At 34.9% G+C, this 16,213-nt stretch overlaps 1 protein-coding gene across 5 annotated transcripts in view; it reads left to right on the forward strand.

Annotated features, from left to right (window-relative positions):
- LOC128857242 (nuclear factor of activated T-cells 5) overlaps nt 1-16,213 on the forward strand; it is an 85,000-nt gene that overhangs the window by 55,841 nt on the left and 12,946 nt on the right. For 4 of the 5 annotated variants that reach the window (XM_054092897.1, XM_054092896.1, XM_054092898.1 and 1 more), the window contains 6 exons: nt 890-1,249; nt 1,699-1,842; nt 1,913-2,195; nt 2,273-2,429; nt 7,338-7,576; nt 7,653-7,851. In XM_054092897.1, the coding sequence (XP_053948872.1) occupies nt 890-1,249; nt 1,699-1,842; nt 1,913-2,195; nt 2,273-2,429; nt 7,338-7,576; nt 7,653-7,851 (1,382 nt within the window). The remainder of the gene's footprint in view (nt 1-889; nt 1,250-1,698; nt 1,843-1,912; nt 2,196-2,272; nt 2,430-7,337; nt 7,577-7,652; nt 7,852-16,213) is intronic. The other variant, XM_054092900.1, reaches the window with a different exon arrangement.

Consider the following 16,213-nt stretch of genomic DNA (forward strand, 5'->3'; position numbering starts at 1 on the left):
TCGGTTAATTTTTTATAAATTCACGAACAATTTCGATGGAGTTTTCGGTGATTACTGATTTTGGGCGGCGCGAATGTTCGTTGTCATTTATGTCCTCACAACCATCTCTGAAACGTGTAAACCACTCATGAACTCTGGCACGAGATCGCCATTAACTTTTTTCAGCAATTCAAATGTTTCGGTAAATGTTGTACCGATTCGAAAGCAAAATTTGATATTAGCTCTTTGTTTGAAACTCATTTTTGAACCGATGACACAAACATACTCACGCTTTAGACGCAATAACTTCGCTTCCACTAAACCGAATGTCACCAAGCTTTCTCTGGTAGTGAGCTAGGGATGTAACTTCCAACGCACTAACTCATTAAAAAGATGGTGCCCCCAAAAACATTTTTATGCCGCCAGTCCTTTTTGTTTTAGGCTTTACCTTGTACATTACTTTCGCCTTTTTCAAGATTCTAACCGAGGGGCGCAGTGATTTTTCCATAACTCATTTGTTCACCAGGTGTGCTGCTTTTTTTCTTTTCTACAATTAGTCCAGCATTTACTATCTCCTTCTACTGCTGGCTTTCGGGAGTTTTCATATCAGTTTAATCAAATGTTCTTAACTTCTAAACTCTGAAACTTTAATTCTTGTTTCTTGCAAATATATACATTTTTTATAGATTAAAAATTATAATATGTAGATACTTATAAACTCGTATCTGAGCATTACGATCAAAATGTGTGTCCCAAATCATTTAAAAAGCTTATTGATAAACACAAAACTAATTGCTTCCATTCAATACAAAATTAAATACATTCTAACATCACTGCCGCCTGCCAAAACAAAACAATCAATAACACGCCAACAACACCACCGATGCTCGCCACCAACTACTTACAACAGATCAACACCCAATAAACAGTTGCCATTTGTCACCTCCACCGATGATGAAGATTATTATGAAGATTTTTGCACTGATGACTCCAATGATTACTACCGGCAGCGCTTGAATTCAGATTCGAATAGTCAATCGCACATTGGCTCCAATCAAAATCAGCAATCGCAACAACACCAACAATGCGCTGAGGATGAACAACTTGGCGGCAAGAAGAGGAAGCTCGAAAGCTATGTGGAACTCGATAATGATGATGCGTGCAGTGAAGATGCTTTTATACGGAAAATCGCTAGCGCCAGCAATATGGAAACAACTGCTGAAGCACCGCCAGCCAAGCTGATGGTCGTACCCACAGTGGCGCCCACAAAGTAAGAGAATTTTGTTTGCTTTGACTAATTTGCTTCAATTGAAAAATGAAATGTGCATTCGCTACTTGCAAATACACAATTTCCGTATAACTTTTATGAGTTTTCAAAAACAAAAAAACGAAAAAAAAACCAAACTATTCCAAACGGCAAATATCAAAATTTATGTGCCCACTAAACTAACAGTTTCCCATACAGCAATGCTGTGTGTTTTTTATTAAATGTATAGAAATTTAAAAATTCTACACTTCCTACTTTACTTTTAAAACACCACCGCGTGTATATTCATAAGCCCTAACATATAAACGTTCGCATATCTGTACATACACAAAAGTACGCACACTCTTGTCATTCCCCCCTTTCATGCTCATCTTTACTTTTTTAAGTAAATGTTTAAAAGCAAAATTGATTTGGGTTTTAATATTTTTCCATCTTCTTTTATTATCTTATAGATTTATACCCACTGGTCCACGTGCTATGACTCGAGTGGCTCATAAGCGCCAGCCAGCAATACCGCAAAATACGGCAGTGACTTCATCAAATGGGCGTGTGCAATTGGAAATAGTCTCGCAACCAGAGCAACAGCACCGTGCACGGTAAGATTGTCAAAAATACGCACTATTTTAGTATTTGATTGCCCATTTTTTCTATATCTAATCCTTGCAGATACCAGACTGAAGGTAGCCGTGGCGCTGTAAAAGATCGCAGTGGCAACGGTTTTCCCATTGTCCGTCTTACTGGCTACAACAAGTCCACTGTGCTTCAAGTTTTCATCGGCACAGATATTGGACGCGTCGCACCGCACATGTTCTATCAGGCGTGCAAGGTGGCAGGCAAAAACTCCACACAGTGCAACGAGAAGAAAGTGGATGGCACCATGGTCATAGAGATCGACTTCAAACCAGAATCGGATATGACTATTACTTGCGATTGCGTTGGCATACTTAAGGTTTGTCCATAGACGGCAGTTGTGATAGCATTTTTTATTAACTTTATTTTTACTTTTATTTATTTCTATTCATTCAGGAACGCAACGTTGATGTGGAACATCGTTTTCCGGATCATTTGGCACAGAAGAATAAAAAGAAATCAACGCGCTGCCGCATGGTGTTTCGCACTCAATTGACACATGACGATGGCACTGTGGAGATGTTGCAAGTGTGCTCAAATCCCATAATTTGCAGTAAGTAATTGTTAAGTTTGGCTTAAAAATTGGTCGTCCACTCTAGTGTAATGAATTAAGCCATTTTGTTCATTTTGTGCGATAACATAAAACGTCTGTGATTTTCAAACTGTTGATAAAAATTGTAAACATACTTACTAAAGTGGTGCACAAGTCGACATATATGTGCTTTCAAGTCATTTGCTAAATTCACACAACAATGCAGTGTTTTGTTCTCAACCAACAGTAACAGGCAATAGCAGCTAGAGAGAAAACCAAATCATGCTTTTGCATGACTTGTTTCTCTCTCAGCATTGTCACTACACACATATTTCGGCAAGATAGCAAGAAAAGCAATGACACTGAAAGGCAATGAAAAACAATTCAATTCAAACAAGTGAATTGTGTCAAATGTGGATTATTTACTTACATTAATTCCTGATATTTTAAAATCAAATAGGCAGTTAATGATGGTTTTGTAGAATAAAAATTGATTGCTATGATGGTTTTGTAGAATAAAAATTAAATTCTGATTAATATTTGAATACAACTTACACTTTGCCTGCAAATATTCTTCAGTGCACTTTATTGGCTTTTAAATTTACTAAAAGCTGTCTTATTTCATAACTTTAATAGCTTTAAAAATTATTCATCGAAAGTTTACCGTTATTTATTAATATTCTGCCCTTAATACGCAAAAGTGCGCGGGGAGCGAAGAAATGTGTATGTTTGCAATTTTCATACATCTCGAAGGTGTGCTAATACACACTACGTACATACATACATATGACACCAATTCACACATTGTACTTGATGTCTTTCGGCAAAGCTTGTATGAGAATGTTTTTCTACTATTGCCATGCAAGCATATAAGCAGCGTCGTGCAATTCGTGTACTGTCGATAGAGCCGAAGTAGTATTGCTTGTTGAAGACAGTTTTTCTTCGTTGCTGTTCAAGTTGTGTGCCTACATTGCTTTTTGTCATCACAAACAGTGTCACATGCAATGTGTGACTTGTTGCTTTGTAATAAGCAAGTCATTTGTGCACCACTTTAATACTTACCCTTCTTCTTCTTCTTCTTGATTGGCGCGATAACCGCTAAGCGTTTTTGGCCGAGCTTAACAAAGCGCGCCACTCGTGTCTTTCTCGTGCTAACCGGCGCCAGTTGTGTACAACAAGTGAAGCCAAGTACTTTTCCAACTGATCTTTCCATCGCAGAGGAGGCCTTCCTCTTCCTTTGCTAACACCAGCTGGTACCGCATCGAATACTCTCAGAGCCGGAGCGTTTGTATCTATTCGGATGACATGACCCGGCCAACGAAACCGCTAGATCTCTATTCACTGCACTGCGTAAAGCTCATACAGCTCATCGTTCCATACTTGCCGTTACTAACGTACAAAGGTCCAAAAATCTTTCGCAGCATCTTTCTCTTAAACACGCCACGGGACGTCTCATCGGATATTGTCATCGTTTAACCTCCGAACATCTGGGGATCTCCTTCAGTTTTCGGCTCCCCGACTACTGTAGTGTCTTTCAGGCTAAACTGATGGCAATAATGAAAGCCGCGACACTGATACAGTGTGATGCGATTTCCGGAAATGATAACTACATTTTCACTAATAGCCAAGCGCCAATCAAATCCCTCACAAAACAGTCGACAACCTCCTAGGTAGCCATGAATTGCCGCACATCTCTTAACGAGATGGCTGAGTCATTTCATTTAAAGGTATCATGGGTTCCGGGCCATCGCGTCATTGAGGGTAACTGTAGAGCCGATGAACTAGCGAGACTCGACACCAAATTGACCGATGAGTACATAGACAATGAAATAGGGATACCCTTACAAACATATAAGCTACTCATCCTTGAAGAAATTGTAAGGAAAGCAAACGAAAAATGGTGTAATGAAATCACCTGCAAAATCGCCCGTCAACTGTGGCCGACTCTAAATGCTAAACGCACAGAATCTCTGCTAAGCCAAAATAAACACAGTCTTAGCACACTTATCTCAGTCATAACGGAGCACTGCCTAATAGGTAGGCACGCCCAAAGGATGAGACCATCTCGCACCTAGTGTGCCACTGTTCTGCTCTATCCAGACGCAGGTTTACTATTCTGGGTAAACAATTTTTTAATGAGTTGGAAGATCTCAGTCCTGCAGAAATCAGAGATATTCTAAAATTTTTGAAAAGCTCACACTGGTTTTAGGAGAGATAGGGACAAGCTCCCCATGCGGCATCACAATGGGCTATGAGCCTGAGTGTGTCCCACAGGACAACTGCTTCAACCCAACCTAATCTAACCTAACCACTCTTAATTCGTACTCTTACGATTTTTTCTCATATGCTCCCCTTTGCCCAATTATAAGCACACCACTATTTTTCTATAAAAGTAAGATTCATATCAAAATCCATATAATGATCTTGTTCTCTAAATGCAGGAACCTACAGTTTTATGCCGCCCTCGAACGGCAGATATTTTTTGTGTGAAGCTTTTTCATGGCAGAAATACACTACATATAATACGTACGCCCGCCCGTCGAACAAAAACCCCGCCCTTCTTGTTATTATAAATTTTAACATTTAATTGTTTTAAATTCAATTTCGACTAAGTTTCCATAAAAATTAGACTATTCTTTTACAAATTCAATGTGAATAAAAATTCCAAACTTTGTATAAAATTCAGGAAATTTAAACAAATTTTCATCGAACTTTACAACTTTTTCAACAGAATTTTTAGAAAAATTTTGAGGTTGCAATTTTATTGCAAATTCAATTTTAGTGCAATAAAGTGCAAGTTTCAAGTGACTAAAACATGACAAGCACCTTTTTAAATAATTGACAACTTTGCTGAAATTGTAAGACAATTTATGTGATCTGCCGGTTGCTAAGTGAGTTAAAAAAATAGAAATGTGGCTATTTTATTCACAAATCCATATTTCCGAAATCCATGTAAAGTGCCTTAGTAATTTTCGCATAAACAAAAAAGTGTTTTTATATTTGTTTGGAAAACAATATTTTGCCACCACTTTTCATAGTGCGGATATTGTTCGTTCTTTCGTTGGACCTCCATCAGTCGCTCTTAAGTTTTGGTTGTTTGTAGTCATTTTTTTTTTCTTTGATTTCGCCTTATAGTTGATCCACACCCAAAGAAATGTGGTGTGCATGAAAATATTATACCTTATTGCAAAAATTACCCTCTGCCACTCTTTCCCAGTTCTAGTTGTTTGTCATTTTGCAATTGATTTTGCCCAGATGTCTGAGTCCCCCTTGAAATTGATGGGTTGGATTCCGTTAAATGTACCAAACGCTAGAACTGCTCCTCGTCGTAATTTTTACTGATCTGGAAAATTATTAAACTTATTAATTATCTACATATACACATTCATATACATAATAACAGATAATTGCGCTACCTGGCTCGCTTGCCGCCGGTCAGTAGCTGGTTGTCATACATAATGCGAATTTCATTATATGGTTGCCGAGAGTACCTAATTTTGGTATATAAATATGATACTCTCCTAATTACGGGACAAATGTTTTTAACAATAAACAAATACAACAGAGTCAGGCAGTCGAAGTGTAACCAACTTCAGCCGCTCGCGCAGCTGTCTGTTTGTTGGCTAAATGACAGTCCAGAGTATTGATTACATTAGCGGAAGCATTTTGCCGAGGGTAAACGCGATAAAAGATTATTCGTGAGCTCGAGCACTTAAGTAAATAAAGATTTTGTTTATCGCACCATTACTCGTTACAATGATACTGATAGCATCGCAAAACGTCATGGAGGTGGTCATCAAAATACTGCAATGTCACGTGAAATGATTCAAGATGTGAAGAAGCGACTTGAGCGAAATCTCCGATGAAGTGCCAATCAAATAGCGAAAGAACTGAAAATATCTGACCGTAGCATCCGCCGCATACTGAAAAATAATCTCAAAGTCAAGCCTAACAAGATCCAAAAGGCTCATGATCTCACACCAAAGCAGCAACAAGTCAGTCTTGAGAGAGCGAAGAAGTTGCTTCGCTTGGCCCAAAATTTTTCAAATTGAGCAATTCGTAAACCCCCAAAACGATAGGGTTTATTTGACCGACCGTTCATACGAGAATTCGAGTCATTGATTGGCCACCAGTAGGCAGCACTCGCCACAGGTAATGATTTGGGCCGCTGTAACCGCTCTCCAATCGTTTTTATCGAGCCTGGAGTTGAGGTAAATGGGAAATATTATCGAGAAAGTATTCTGGAGGTTGCTTTGAAGCCGTGGTCAGACAAAGTGGTAGACCATGGACGTTCTCAATAGACACTCGTCTCACAAAGGTCGAGTGAAACAAGAATGGCTAAAAAACAACGTTCCGAACTTCATAAAGTCCACACAATGGCTCTAAAAATCACCAGACGTGAATCTGATCGATTATTCTTTTTGGGCCATTTTGCAGAGCGAGGTCCGAACTAAAAGATTCACCAATCTCGAGGCGCTGAAAAAGCCATTGTCAGCGAGTGGGCCAAAATACCTGCAAGGCACATTCGGGCAGCTTGCGATTCGTTTCTGGACCGTCTCAAGGCCATAATCAATGAAAAAGGTGGTCATATCGAGCAAAAGTTAATTGATTTTTAATTTTGTATTATTTTCACATATTTTTTACTTTGAATTGAATAAAAGTATTGTAATTTTCCAAACTAAATTTATGGCCTTTTTAATTGGTTACACTTCGAGTGCCGGACCCTGTATTGAGTAGCTACATACATAGATACACACAATACGTTCACGACAATGTGAAAATGCAAAGGAGTTAAATTTAATTTAATTGTAAGGCTTTATTAACTTCATCAATTCGTAACTCAGCTCAAATCTATGTGTATAACATCGATTAATTACTTACAATAATTCAACAAAAAACATTAATTTTACTTTTTCTTCCTCCCTCCAGCACAACCACCAGGCGTACCAGAGATTTGCAAAAAGTCACTTAACTCCTGCCCAGTAGATGGTGGCCTCGAACTCTTCATTATCGGCAAGAACTTCCTCAAAGACACGCATGTGCTCTTTCAAGAAACCTTCGAGAGTGGACCACCAAGCGACACGCCCTCGGAGCTAGCCGTACGCCAGCATTTGGGCGGCGCATTATGGGAACAAACAGTGCTACCCGATAAGGAATATTTGCAACAAGTAAGCAACGCAATGCTTTTGAAGAAATCGCATAAATGCTCACCAAATTGTTTTTGCATTTTGTACTTATTTTCAGACTCACCTAATATGCGTAGTGCCACCCTATATACATCAGAACATACTCAAGCCTGTAACTGTGCAGTTGGTAATTATTTCCAGTGGCAAAAAGAGTGAGCCACACACATTTGTTTACACGCCGAAGGGTAGCTATTCGACCTTAGCAGCTGCCACGACACTAAGCACTGCCTTGCATGGCAGCTTATCAGGCGCACAAGGTATTTACTTATTTATTTTCCATTTAGATTTTAATTCATTTTTTTTAAACTTAAAATGAGAAGAAAGAAACGTAATCTTAATAATCAGGCGCCAGCAAGGTCAGATAGGAAGCGTAATATACACGAATAGGTAGGTTGGCAGGTAGGCAGGCAGGCAGCCAGAATAAGAAAGAATAAAAGGTTTATACTGAAGAACAAAAAAAAAAACTGTAAAAGTGAAAAATCATAACAATTCGAAAAAAAGTAAAATTACAATAACATTTAACGATATAAATACATAGCGCATATAATAAGAATTGTATTTTTAAATTTATAAATCTGCATAAATAGTTTTTAAATAGCGACAAATGTTAGATTACTGTTGCAGCGAATAACATTTTAAAGGCAGACACATTAAGAGGCTAATAAGTACGTGCTAGTACTTAAAAACGTTTATGAAGAAATATTTGTGATTAAAAATCCAGTTCTCATGCCCCAAACGTTGCAACGTAACGCTGAAAATAGCTGCATATATTTTTTACAGGTAGCGTGAAATTTACTGCGATATTTCATGAAGATGTGACGAGATAACTTTGGCGTTTACGTGTTTAGTTTGCAATTAAAATACAAAAAAAAAATAAAATTAAAATTCTATAAATTTAATTGTCAAATGCGCGATTTTCGTTTAATAATTTAGCGCAGCAAATTTGAATTTCTTGCAAAGTAGTAAAAGCAAGTAAAACTACATAAGCCAATACCTTAGCGTAATTACTATTATTATTAAATGAATTAATTAAATTTTTTTAAAATTCAAAATTAGCAATTGAAAAAATGAATTGAAATATCGCATAAATTTCGCTTAATTTCTAAGTCCAATGACGAAATCTAATTTTAAGCGTGCAAACTATATAACAGTTAATTTACTACAATATTATTATAATAACTAAGCATACAACAACCAGCGATTGCCGTCAAAGCCTTCAAAGCAATGATAAAACAAAAGTTATGCACTATTTTTGTTGGGATTTTCTACTTTTTTTCTGCTGACGATATCCCGAATTCAGCTCACTGCCACACAGAGTCAACTTGAAAGTGACCAAAAATGTCAAAGCAAGTGCACAACCGAGCAGAGCAAAAGAAGAAGAAAAAAACGCATCTTCCTTTTTTTATTTGTGATTTTAAGCAACGTTAATTATCTGCTACAACGTCGCTGCTTGCAACGCCATTGCCGAATCTAATCCAGACAACTTTGATGTGTGATTGTTTTTGCGTTAATAATTTTTGTACTTTCTTTAGGCACAGATACTTTGTTTTATTTTTACTTTTTTTTATTTTTTTTTCTATGTAATATCAGTTTCGCTTGAACAAATGTAGTGGTTGGTTTAACGGTTTCTTTGTTTTCGGTAGTCGGTAATCGGTAAACGGTAATTGATTTGACCGAATGTCGCATTCTTTTTCTTGTTATACACAACAATAAGAAGCTGGAGTTAGTTGTTCGCAGTTAGTAGTAAAGCTGGTGTGAATGGGTGATGCATGAATGAAGGAGCAGAGTTTTCTTGATTACATTTGGCATGCGATAGAGCGCCAACGATGCAGCAAAATAAAAAAAAAAAATTATAAAAAAAAAAACCAAAAAAAAACAAAAACAAAAAAAACAGCTTGTATTGTATTCTCCCTCCCAGAATTACAATGACTTCAACAACAGGCAGCTAGACAGATAAGCCTTTAAAAAACGCTTTCCAGCTCAGTTTCCGCAAAGTACTTGAATTGCAGTTGCTTTGACGTCTACTTCAAACAAATTTTAATTGAACTTGAATTTTTAGAGGAAGAAGAAGAAGAAAAAAGAAATAAAAAAAAAGCAATCAACGGTAACGAATTGGATTTTCAAAGATGGAAGACTTGATTTTTCAACAGACAAGCAACGATGATATAAAACTAAAACAGTTTTTTAAAACAGGATCTCCCCGCATTTTATTTGATAGGCAGCTTTACAACGTTCAGTGTGTTTTTGGCTTGATTGCTTCTGTGATTAGGCAATTTAAACAAAAAAACCAAAAACAAAAGTTTTTTTTTAATTAAAATTTTTTAAATTAATTAAAATTTTTTAAATTAATTAAAATTTTTGAAATTAATTAAAATTTTTGAAATTAATTAAAATTTTTGAAATTAATTAAAATTTTTGAAATTAACTAAAATTTTTGAAATTAGTTAAAAAGAAAAAAAATAAAAAAAAAAATTAAAAAATAAAAAAATTAAAAAAAAAAAAAAAAATAATAAAAAAAAAATATGTTATGAAAAAGTACAAAACCCTTAACCCTTCAATCTGGTTAAACGCAAAAAAAGGGTGTAACAAAAAAAAAATGTACATACATCTGTAAAAAAATGTCTCTGTGTTGTTAACATTTGAAGCAAAATATAAAGAAATCCAATTAAAATAAATGCAAAAATCAGCAAATCACAATAATGAGCTAAGTCATTAACTCACTCCAATAGGATTTTGTTCAACACTAATCACAAAATATTTTTACTTTATTTTCCCCCTTCTCTTAGCAATTTAGGTATTTGTGGTTGATATCAAATGAATTGAAACGCGAAATTATATTCACGTAATGCGAGTGCATAATAGAACTTCAAGCTGTTTCACTATTGACAATTGCAAATGTTGCGCGCGTCGAACGATGCCATCAAAAAAACTAAAAAAAAAACCCAAAAAAAAAACTTCGTTACTTTGCAAATGCACAAATACGAAACACTTGAACGACTTGAAAAAATACGCGTATACTTAGAAAATAAACAAAAGACTGAATTAATAAAATATGAAAATATGAAAATTATTCGTGTATGAAAGTAAAAGCGAGATCTAACGATAAAAACGACTATGTTAGTCGCTGTTGCAGTTACATGGCGTCAAAACGTTGACGTTTTTGAACACGAATTGTTGCCTGAACGAACCGTACACACATACATACAGACACCATTTGAAACAACGGAGTTGGCCGTCGTAGTTGGCGTGTAGTTATGGTTGTATATATGTAGAAGAAGTGCTGAAATGGCAAGGAAGTTTCCTCTTCTACTACACCAGCTGATTGCAATGCAAAGATAAGGATTATTAGATAACCAGATATCGAATAGAAAAGAAAAGAAGCAAGTGCATGCATAAGTGAAGAAGAAGAAGAATCATCAAGTATCAAGTTGCAGTATTGAGAATTGTAGGAATCATAACTTCTGCTGACCAACAAACACTCCATTGCCTAGTGCCCCATCACTTCACTGCACATTTGCGCGCTGCTGTATGCTGTCGCCATTAGCTGTCACCAAACCAGCATGTTTCGTCTCGTCTCGCCTCGCCTAGCTTCGTCTCATCTCGTTACACCTGCTGCATCTGCTTCACCAACTGTACATTAGGGTACTGGTTTATAGAACAAAAAACAAACAATATTTCAAACAAAATTCATTTCAAACCAATTTTTACTTCATTTCTCTCTCTTAAACTAAAATAAATAATTTAGTATTCGAAATTGTCTTTTAATATTTAAGTAACTTGTCCTAAATAGTACATACTAAAGTACCTACATACATACATATTACTGTTACTCTAATACATACATACATACTACTTACTAGTTACTGCTCTTTAGTAATACTTTTGAATAACTTTTTGCTCTTTAAAGTTTCATTCTTTTTTTCGTATTCGCAGCTAAATTAAATTTTTACACTAATTGTTATAGAATCTTTAATACCGAATTTTTGTTTAACTGGGAATAATTTTAATTTTTTTAGCATTCCAACACTTTTTTTTGTGCCCTCAAACCCTGGTTAAGGGGGTATTCTGGTCTAGACGCCTTAATTTTAGGTATTTTTAAAACTAAGATAAAAAAAAAATGAAAAACATTTTTACTATCCATTTTTTTATGGTTTTTATTAATTTGGAAAAGTATAAAAAAAATTAATAAAAAAAAAATAAAAAAATAATTAATTAAACAAAAAATTAAAAAAAAAAAATTAATTAAAAAAGATAAAAAAAAATTAATTAAAAAAGATAAAAAAAAAATTAAAAACAAAAGAATCGTGGAATTACAGGCCGGCGGAGTGGGGGGCTACATAAAAAACGGTGCTCCATGGTTGACATGATTCCAACCCTTGTACTGATCTAAAACAAACAAATTAAAAAAATTCTTCATTAGTTAGAATGTCGCTATCGGATTACGCCAAATCAAAAAACTAAAAATGGCGTCAACTTTAATTTTTTTTTTACCCTCTTTTACCTTTTCAAATTTTTAAAAATTACTTCAAGCTTAAATTTTCCAAAATCCGAGGCAGGCGTGATATACAGATGTAAAGGGTGGTTAAGTTTCAAGGGCCGATGTTGATTTTGAATAAAATACAATTTTTTTTTAAGAAATTATTGTCATTTCTCTTTATTATGATAATATTGGTATGGCTCGATTGGAACAAAATATCGGCCAAAATGGTTGGCGCGGCCTCGGTGGCACACCTCCATCCGATGGTCCAAATTTTCGATGACGCTGAGGCATAATTGAGGTTCTATGTCGTTAATGTGTCGAATTATCTCATCCTTTAGCTCTTGAATTGTTGCTGGCTTATCGAGGTACACCTTTTCTTTCAAAAAATCCCAAATAAAGAAATCCAACGGTGTCAAATCACATGATATTGGCGGCCAATTGACATCGCCGCGACGTGAGATTATTTGGCCATCAAATTTTTCGCTCAAAAGAGCCATTGTTTCGTTAGCTGTGTGACAAATGACACCGTCCTGTTGAAACCACATATCGTCCACATCCAATTCGGGCCATAAAAAGTTCGTTATCATCTCACGATAGCGAACACTTTTCACAGTAACTGCCTGACCGGCCTCATTTTGGAAAAAATACGGCCCAATGATGCCGCCGGCCCATAAACCGCACCAAACAGTCACTATTTAGGGGTGCATTTGTTTTTCGGCAATTACTCTTGGATTATCATTCGCCCAAATGCGGCAATTCTGCTTATTGACGTATCCACTGAGGTGAAAATGTGCCTCATCACCGAAGATGGTTTTCTTCGGAATTCGAACGCCCGTTTTCATAATAAGCCTGAATAACTTTAACGCGTTGCTCGATTGTGTATCTTTCCATGGTTTAAATTGAGCTAGTTTGAAATTGAAAAATGTCAAATGAAATGCAGAAAACGCTTGACGTTTAGATGTGGTTTACATTCAACATCTGCCCTTGAAATTGAACCACCCTTTATAATAAAAAATTCTTATCAAACTTCAAAGCGATCGGTCAAGTAGAATTTGAGACATCATGACGACCATCTAAAAAAAAGGAGTTTTGAAAAAATCGCGTTGGAAGTTTGAGCAACAATTCCAATAGAATAACTTAGATCATAATATTTACTACTCACTCTGGATTAATCGGCGATATATTTCCAGGTATATATTATAGAAGTATAAAGCATATATACAAAAGATTTTCTGGAAAGAACGAGTCGTCAAGTCGTCCGGTAACATCTTCCGTTCATTGTGCGATTTGCTCCATTCCGCCGGCTTAGACGCCACGTCACAAAATCCGCTGTATCTCCGAAAATAATTCGAATTTTGAAAAATTCGTTGAAGGGCATATTTTTGAAGGTCTAAACTTTGAAAATATGCAAAAAAACGATAATCAATTTTTTCAAATTTCTAGACCAGAATACCCCCTTTACAGAATTTTAAAATTTTATCAACTGCTTTGAAATTTCGTCATCTGAAGATTTTAATTTTACAATAATTAAAAGTGGAAATAAATTAATGCAATTTTGATTTTCTTTGATTTGTGAGATATGCAACTCGTTAATAAAGTAAAGTAAAACTTATTTAATTGAAAAACTTGAACTTGTCTCTAACAGTTATTAAACATATTCGAGTTAATAAAGGCAGACAAAAATATAATATATTTCCCATTCATAACAGTTCTAAGGCAAGAAGTGAAAATTTCATTTCTAACCCTTCAACTTTCAAGTGCCAAAAGTACTGATCCTCTAATACCTCTGGCTAAAATGACAAGTTTTTTCACTAATCACAGTTATGTGGCAATATAAAACAAATGCGTGTAAGTTCTGTAATTCACTTTCGACTGAATTTCATTAAAATTTTCTGGCAACTGCAGTAGTGATTTGGCAGAACCTGCCCGATAACTTCAATAGCTGTTAAAATGTATTAAAAGGCAAAAACAAATTTAAATCCATATACTAAATAAGTAAAACAAAAAATTTCGGATGTGGTCAGTAATTAGAAAAATAGTGAATTATTTGAAATAACAAATTTTTAAATTCTTAACCCCTGTACAGCTTTCTTCACAACTAAACTTTTTTTAAAATTTTTAAGATTCTATAACAATGCATTCCATCATCATTCATCAATATCAGTAAATAGTGCTCTGCAATCAAAATTTTAATAAAAATAATAAATAATATAAATAAGTAATTGAATAAATGGCCTCAAAATATATAGTTTCCATATTTTTGTGAGCTCACAGCATAAAAATATGAAAAATAAAAAATGTATTAATTATTATCCGACTAGCGAATGTAATTTTGTTAACAAATCCAAAGTTAGCAAAGCTTAAACCGGCGGTCGTATTATAAAAATATACCTTTTTGAAAAATTATTAATTGATATTAATTCATGAAAAAATTTGTCGCAAATATGCGTTCGGGGGAAAAAGAAATCCATTATGTTTGTATAAAATCTTTGTGTAAATGGCTTAAAACTGTTTTATGGTCGATTTTTGGCTCTTGGGTGATGCTACGACTTCTAACATGCTGGTCAACTACGATTTCTGTGATTTTATCGACATTTTCGATATTTTCTTTAAGGGGTTAGGGATAGTCAGAGGCTTGAAAAAATGATGATTTTCAATAATTTTTTTTTTGCTAGTCAATTGCTTTATTTTACAAAAATAAAAACATAGCATTAATGACTTATGTTTCGCTTGACTTTGGCAAAATTTCAAAAAAAAAAAAAAAAATAATAATAATAATTGTAAAAGTTATTGCAGTTTGTGTGGATCCCGTTTCTCCAGAAGTCCCTTGCGGTGATCAGCACAGGTCCTTCGGAAAAGAGAAATTAGTTTTGTTCATAGATAATCTGGTGCCTGATCGCAGCTTTTTTTCAAAATTAACAATATAGCGGCCTCAGGAAAATTTTTTCAGATTTTCGAGAAAAAAACCGACAATTAATTGTTAAAAAAAACAATCGAAATTTTTGAAAAAAAAATCCTCCGATCTGGTACGAGTTTTTTATGTTTTTCAAAAGCAGTATAAATTTTATTGAAATCTACCAAGCGGGTTTTAAGTTTCAGTGATCACCAATTCAAAAAGTTTTGAGAAAAACGCATTTAAAGATTTTGTTTTTGTTTGTTTTTGCCCGAGCGGCCTTTGTTAATTGTTGAATAACTCGAAAAGTATTTGTCGGATTCACTTCAAAGTTTCACACAATACTTTTAAAATATTATACTTTAAGGGGGGAAGCCCATGTAGAAGCCTCAAAATCCGTCATTTTTTAAACATATTTTTAAAGGTGATACAATAATTATATTATTTTGGAGCTTTAACACAACTTTATTTAACCTTTCGAGTGTACAAAATAAAAATTTTTTAGCGTGAAATGTCACCTTGGCCACGCGCATAAACTTTAAATTCTTTGATCGATACTTTACGAGATATCAATCAGTACAGCCAACTACCGCGAAAATAATGGATTTATTTTTCCCCCAAACCAATATTCCAACACATTTAATTTTTCTTCTATTCTTGTTTCCTTCTATTTTTCGTAATTCTAAAACAAGAATCTCAACTTTTGAAAAGTCTGCTAAAACCGATTAGAGAACTAAGACTTGCTAGCCAAATTTTTAGATTCACTTGAGCTTGAACATAAAATTCAAACAATAAAACTTCAAAGTTAAGTTAATTATAAAGCTTCGCATTTGATCTGAGTTGTCGGGTCTATTTCGCAAGCATCTTTTACGTCCCGAATGTAGAGCATTTCTTAACTCCGGCATTCGCCGTAGGCATCTAACCTACCTGCTACACATTCAATCGGTTACGCGTTATTTTTTGGTTTTTTTTCTTCTAAATTTTAACCCATTTTTCCAGCAATTAAATGCAATTCAAAGCGTCCCTTCCGAGCGACTTATTAATCAACAACAACAACAACAACTTCAATGTCTTCCGCTACAACTTCCTAATCATCCTAAAGTCGTGCTTCAACCGCATATATGTGCATATGTATGTGTAAATTTCGGTAATGTAAAAGTACAAACTCTTTTTTTTTAAAGGAAAAACAAAAATTTAACGATTCATCACTTCATTAACCTAAATAATGCTTTTAATACTTTTTATT

This window comes from Anastrepha ludens, chromosome 3 (assembly GCF_028408465.1).
Source record: "Anastrepha ludens isolate Willacy chromosome 3, idAnaLude1.1, whole genome shotgun sequence".
In the NCBI taxonomy this organism is placed as follows: domain Eukaryota; kingdom Metazoa; phylum Arthropoda; class Insecta; order Diptera; family Tephritidae; genus Anastrepha; species Anastrepha ludens.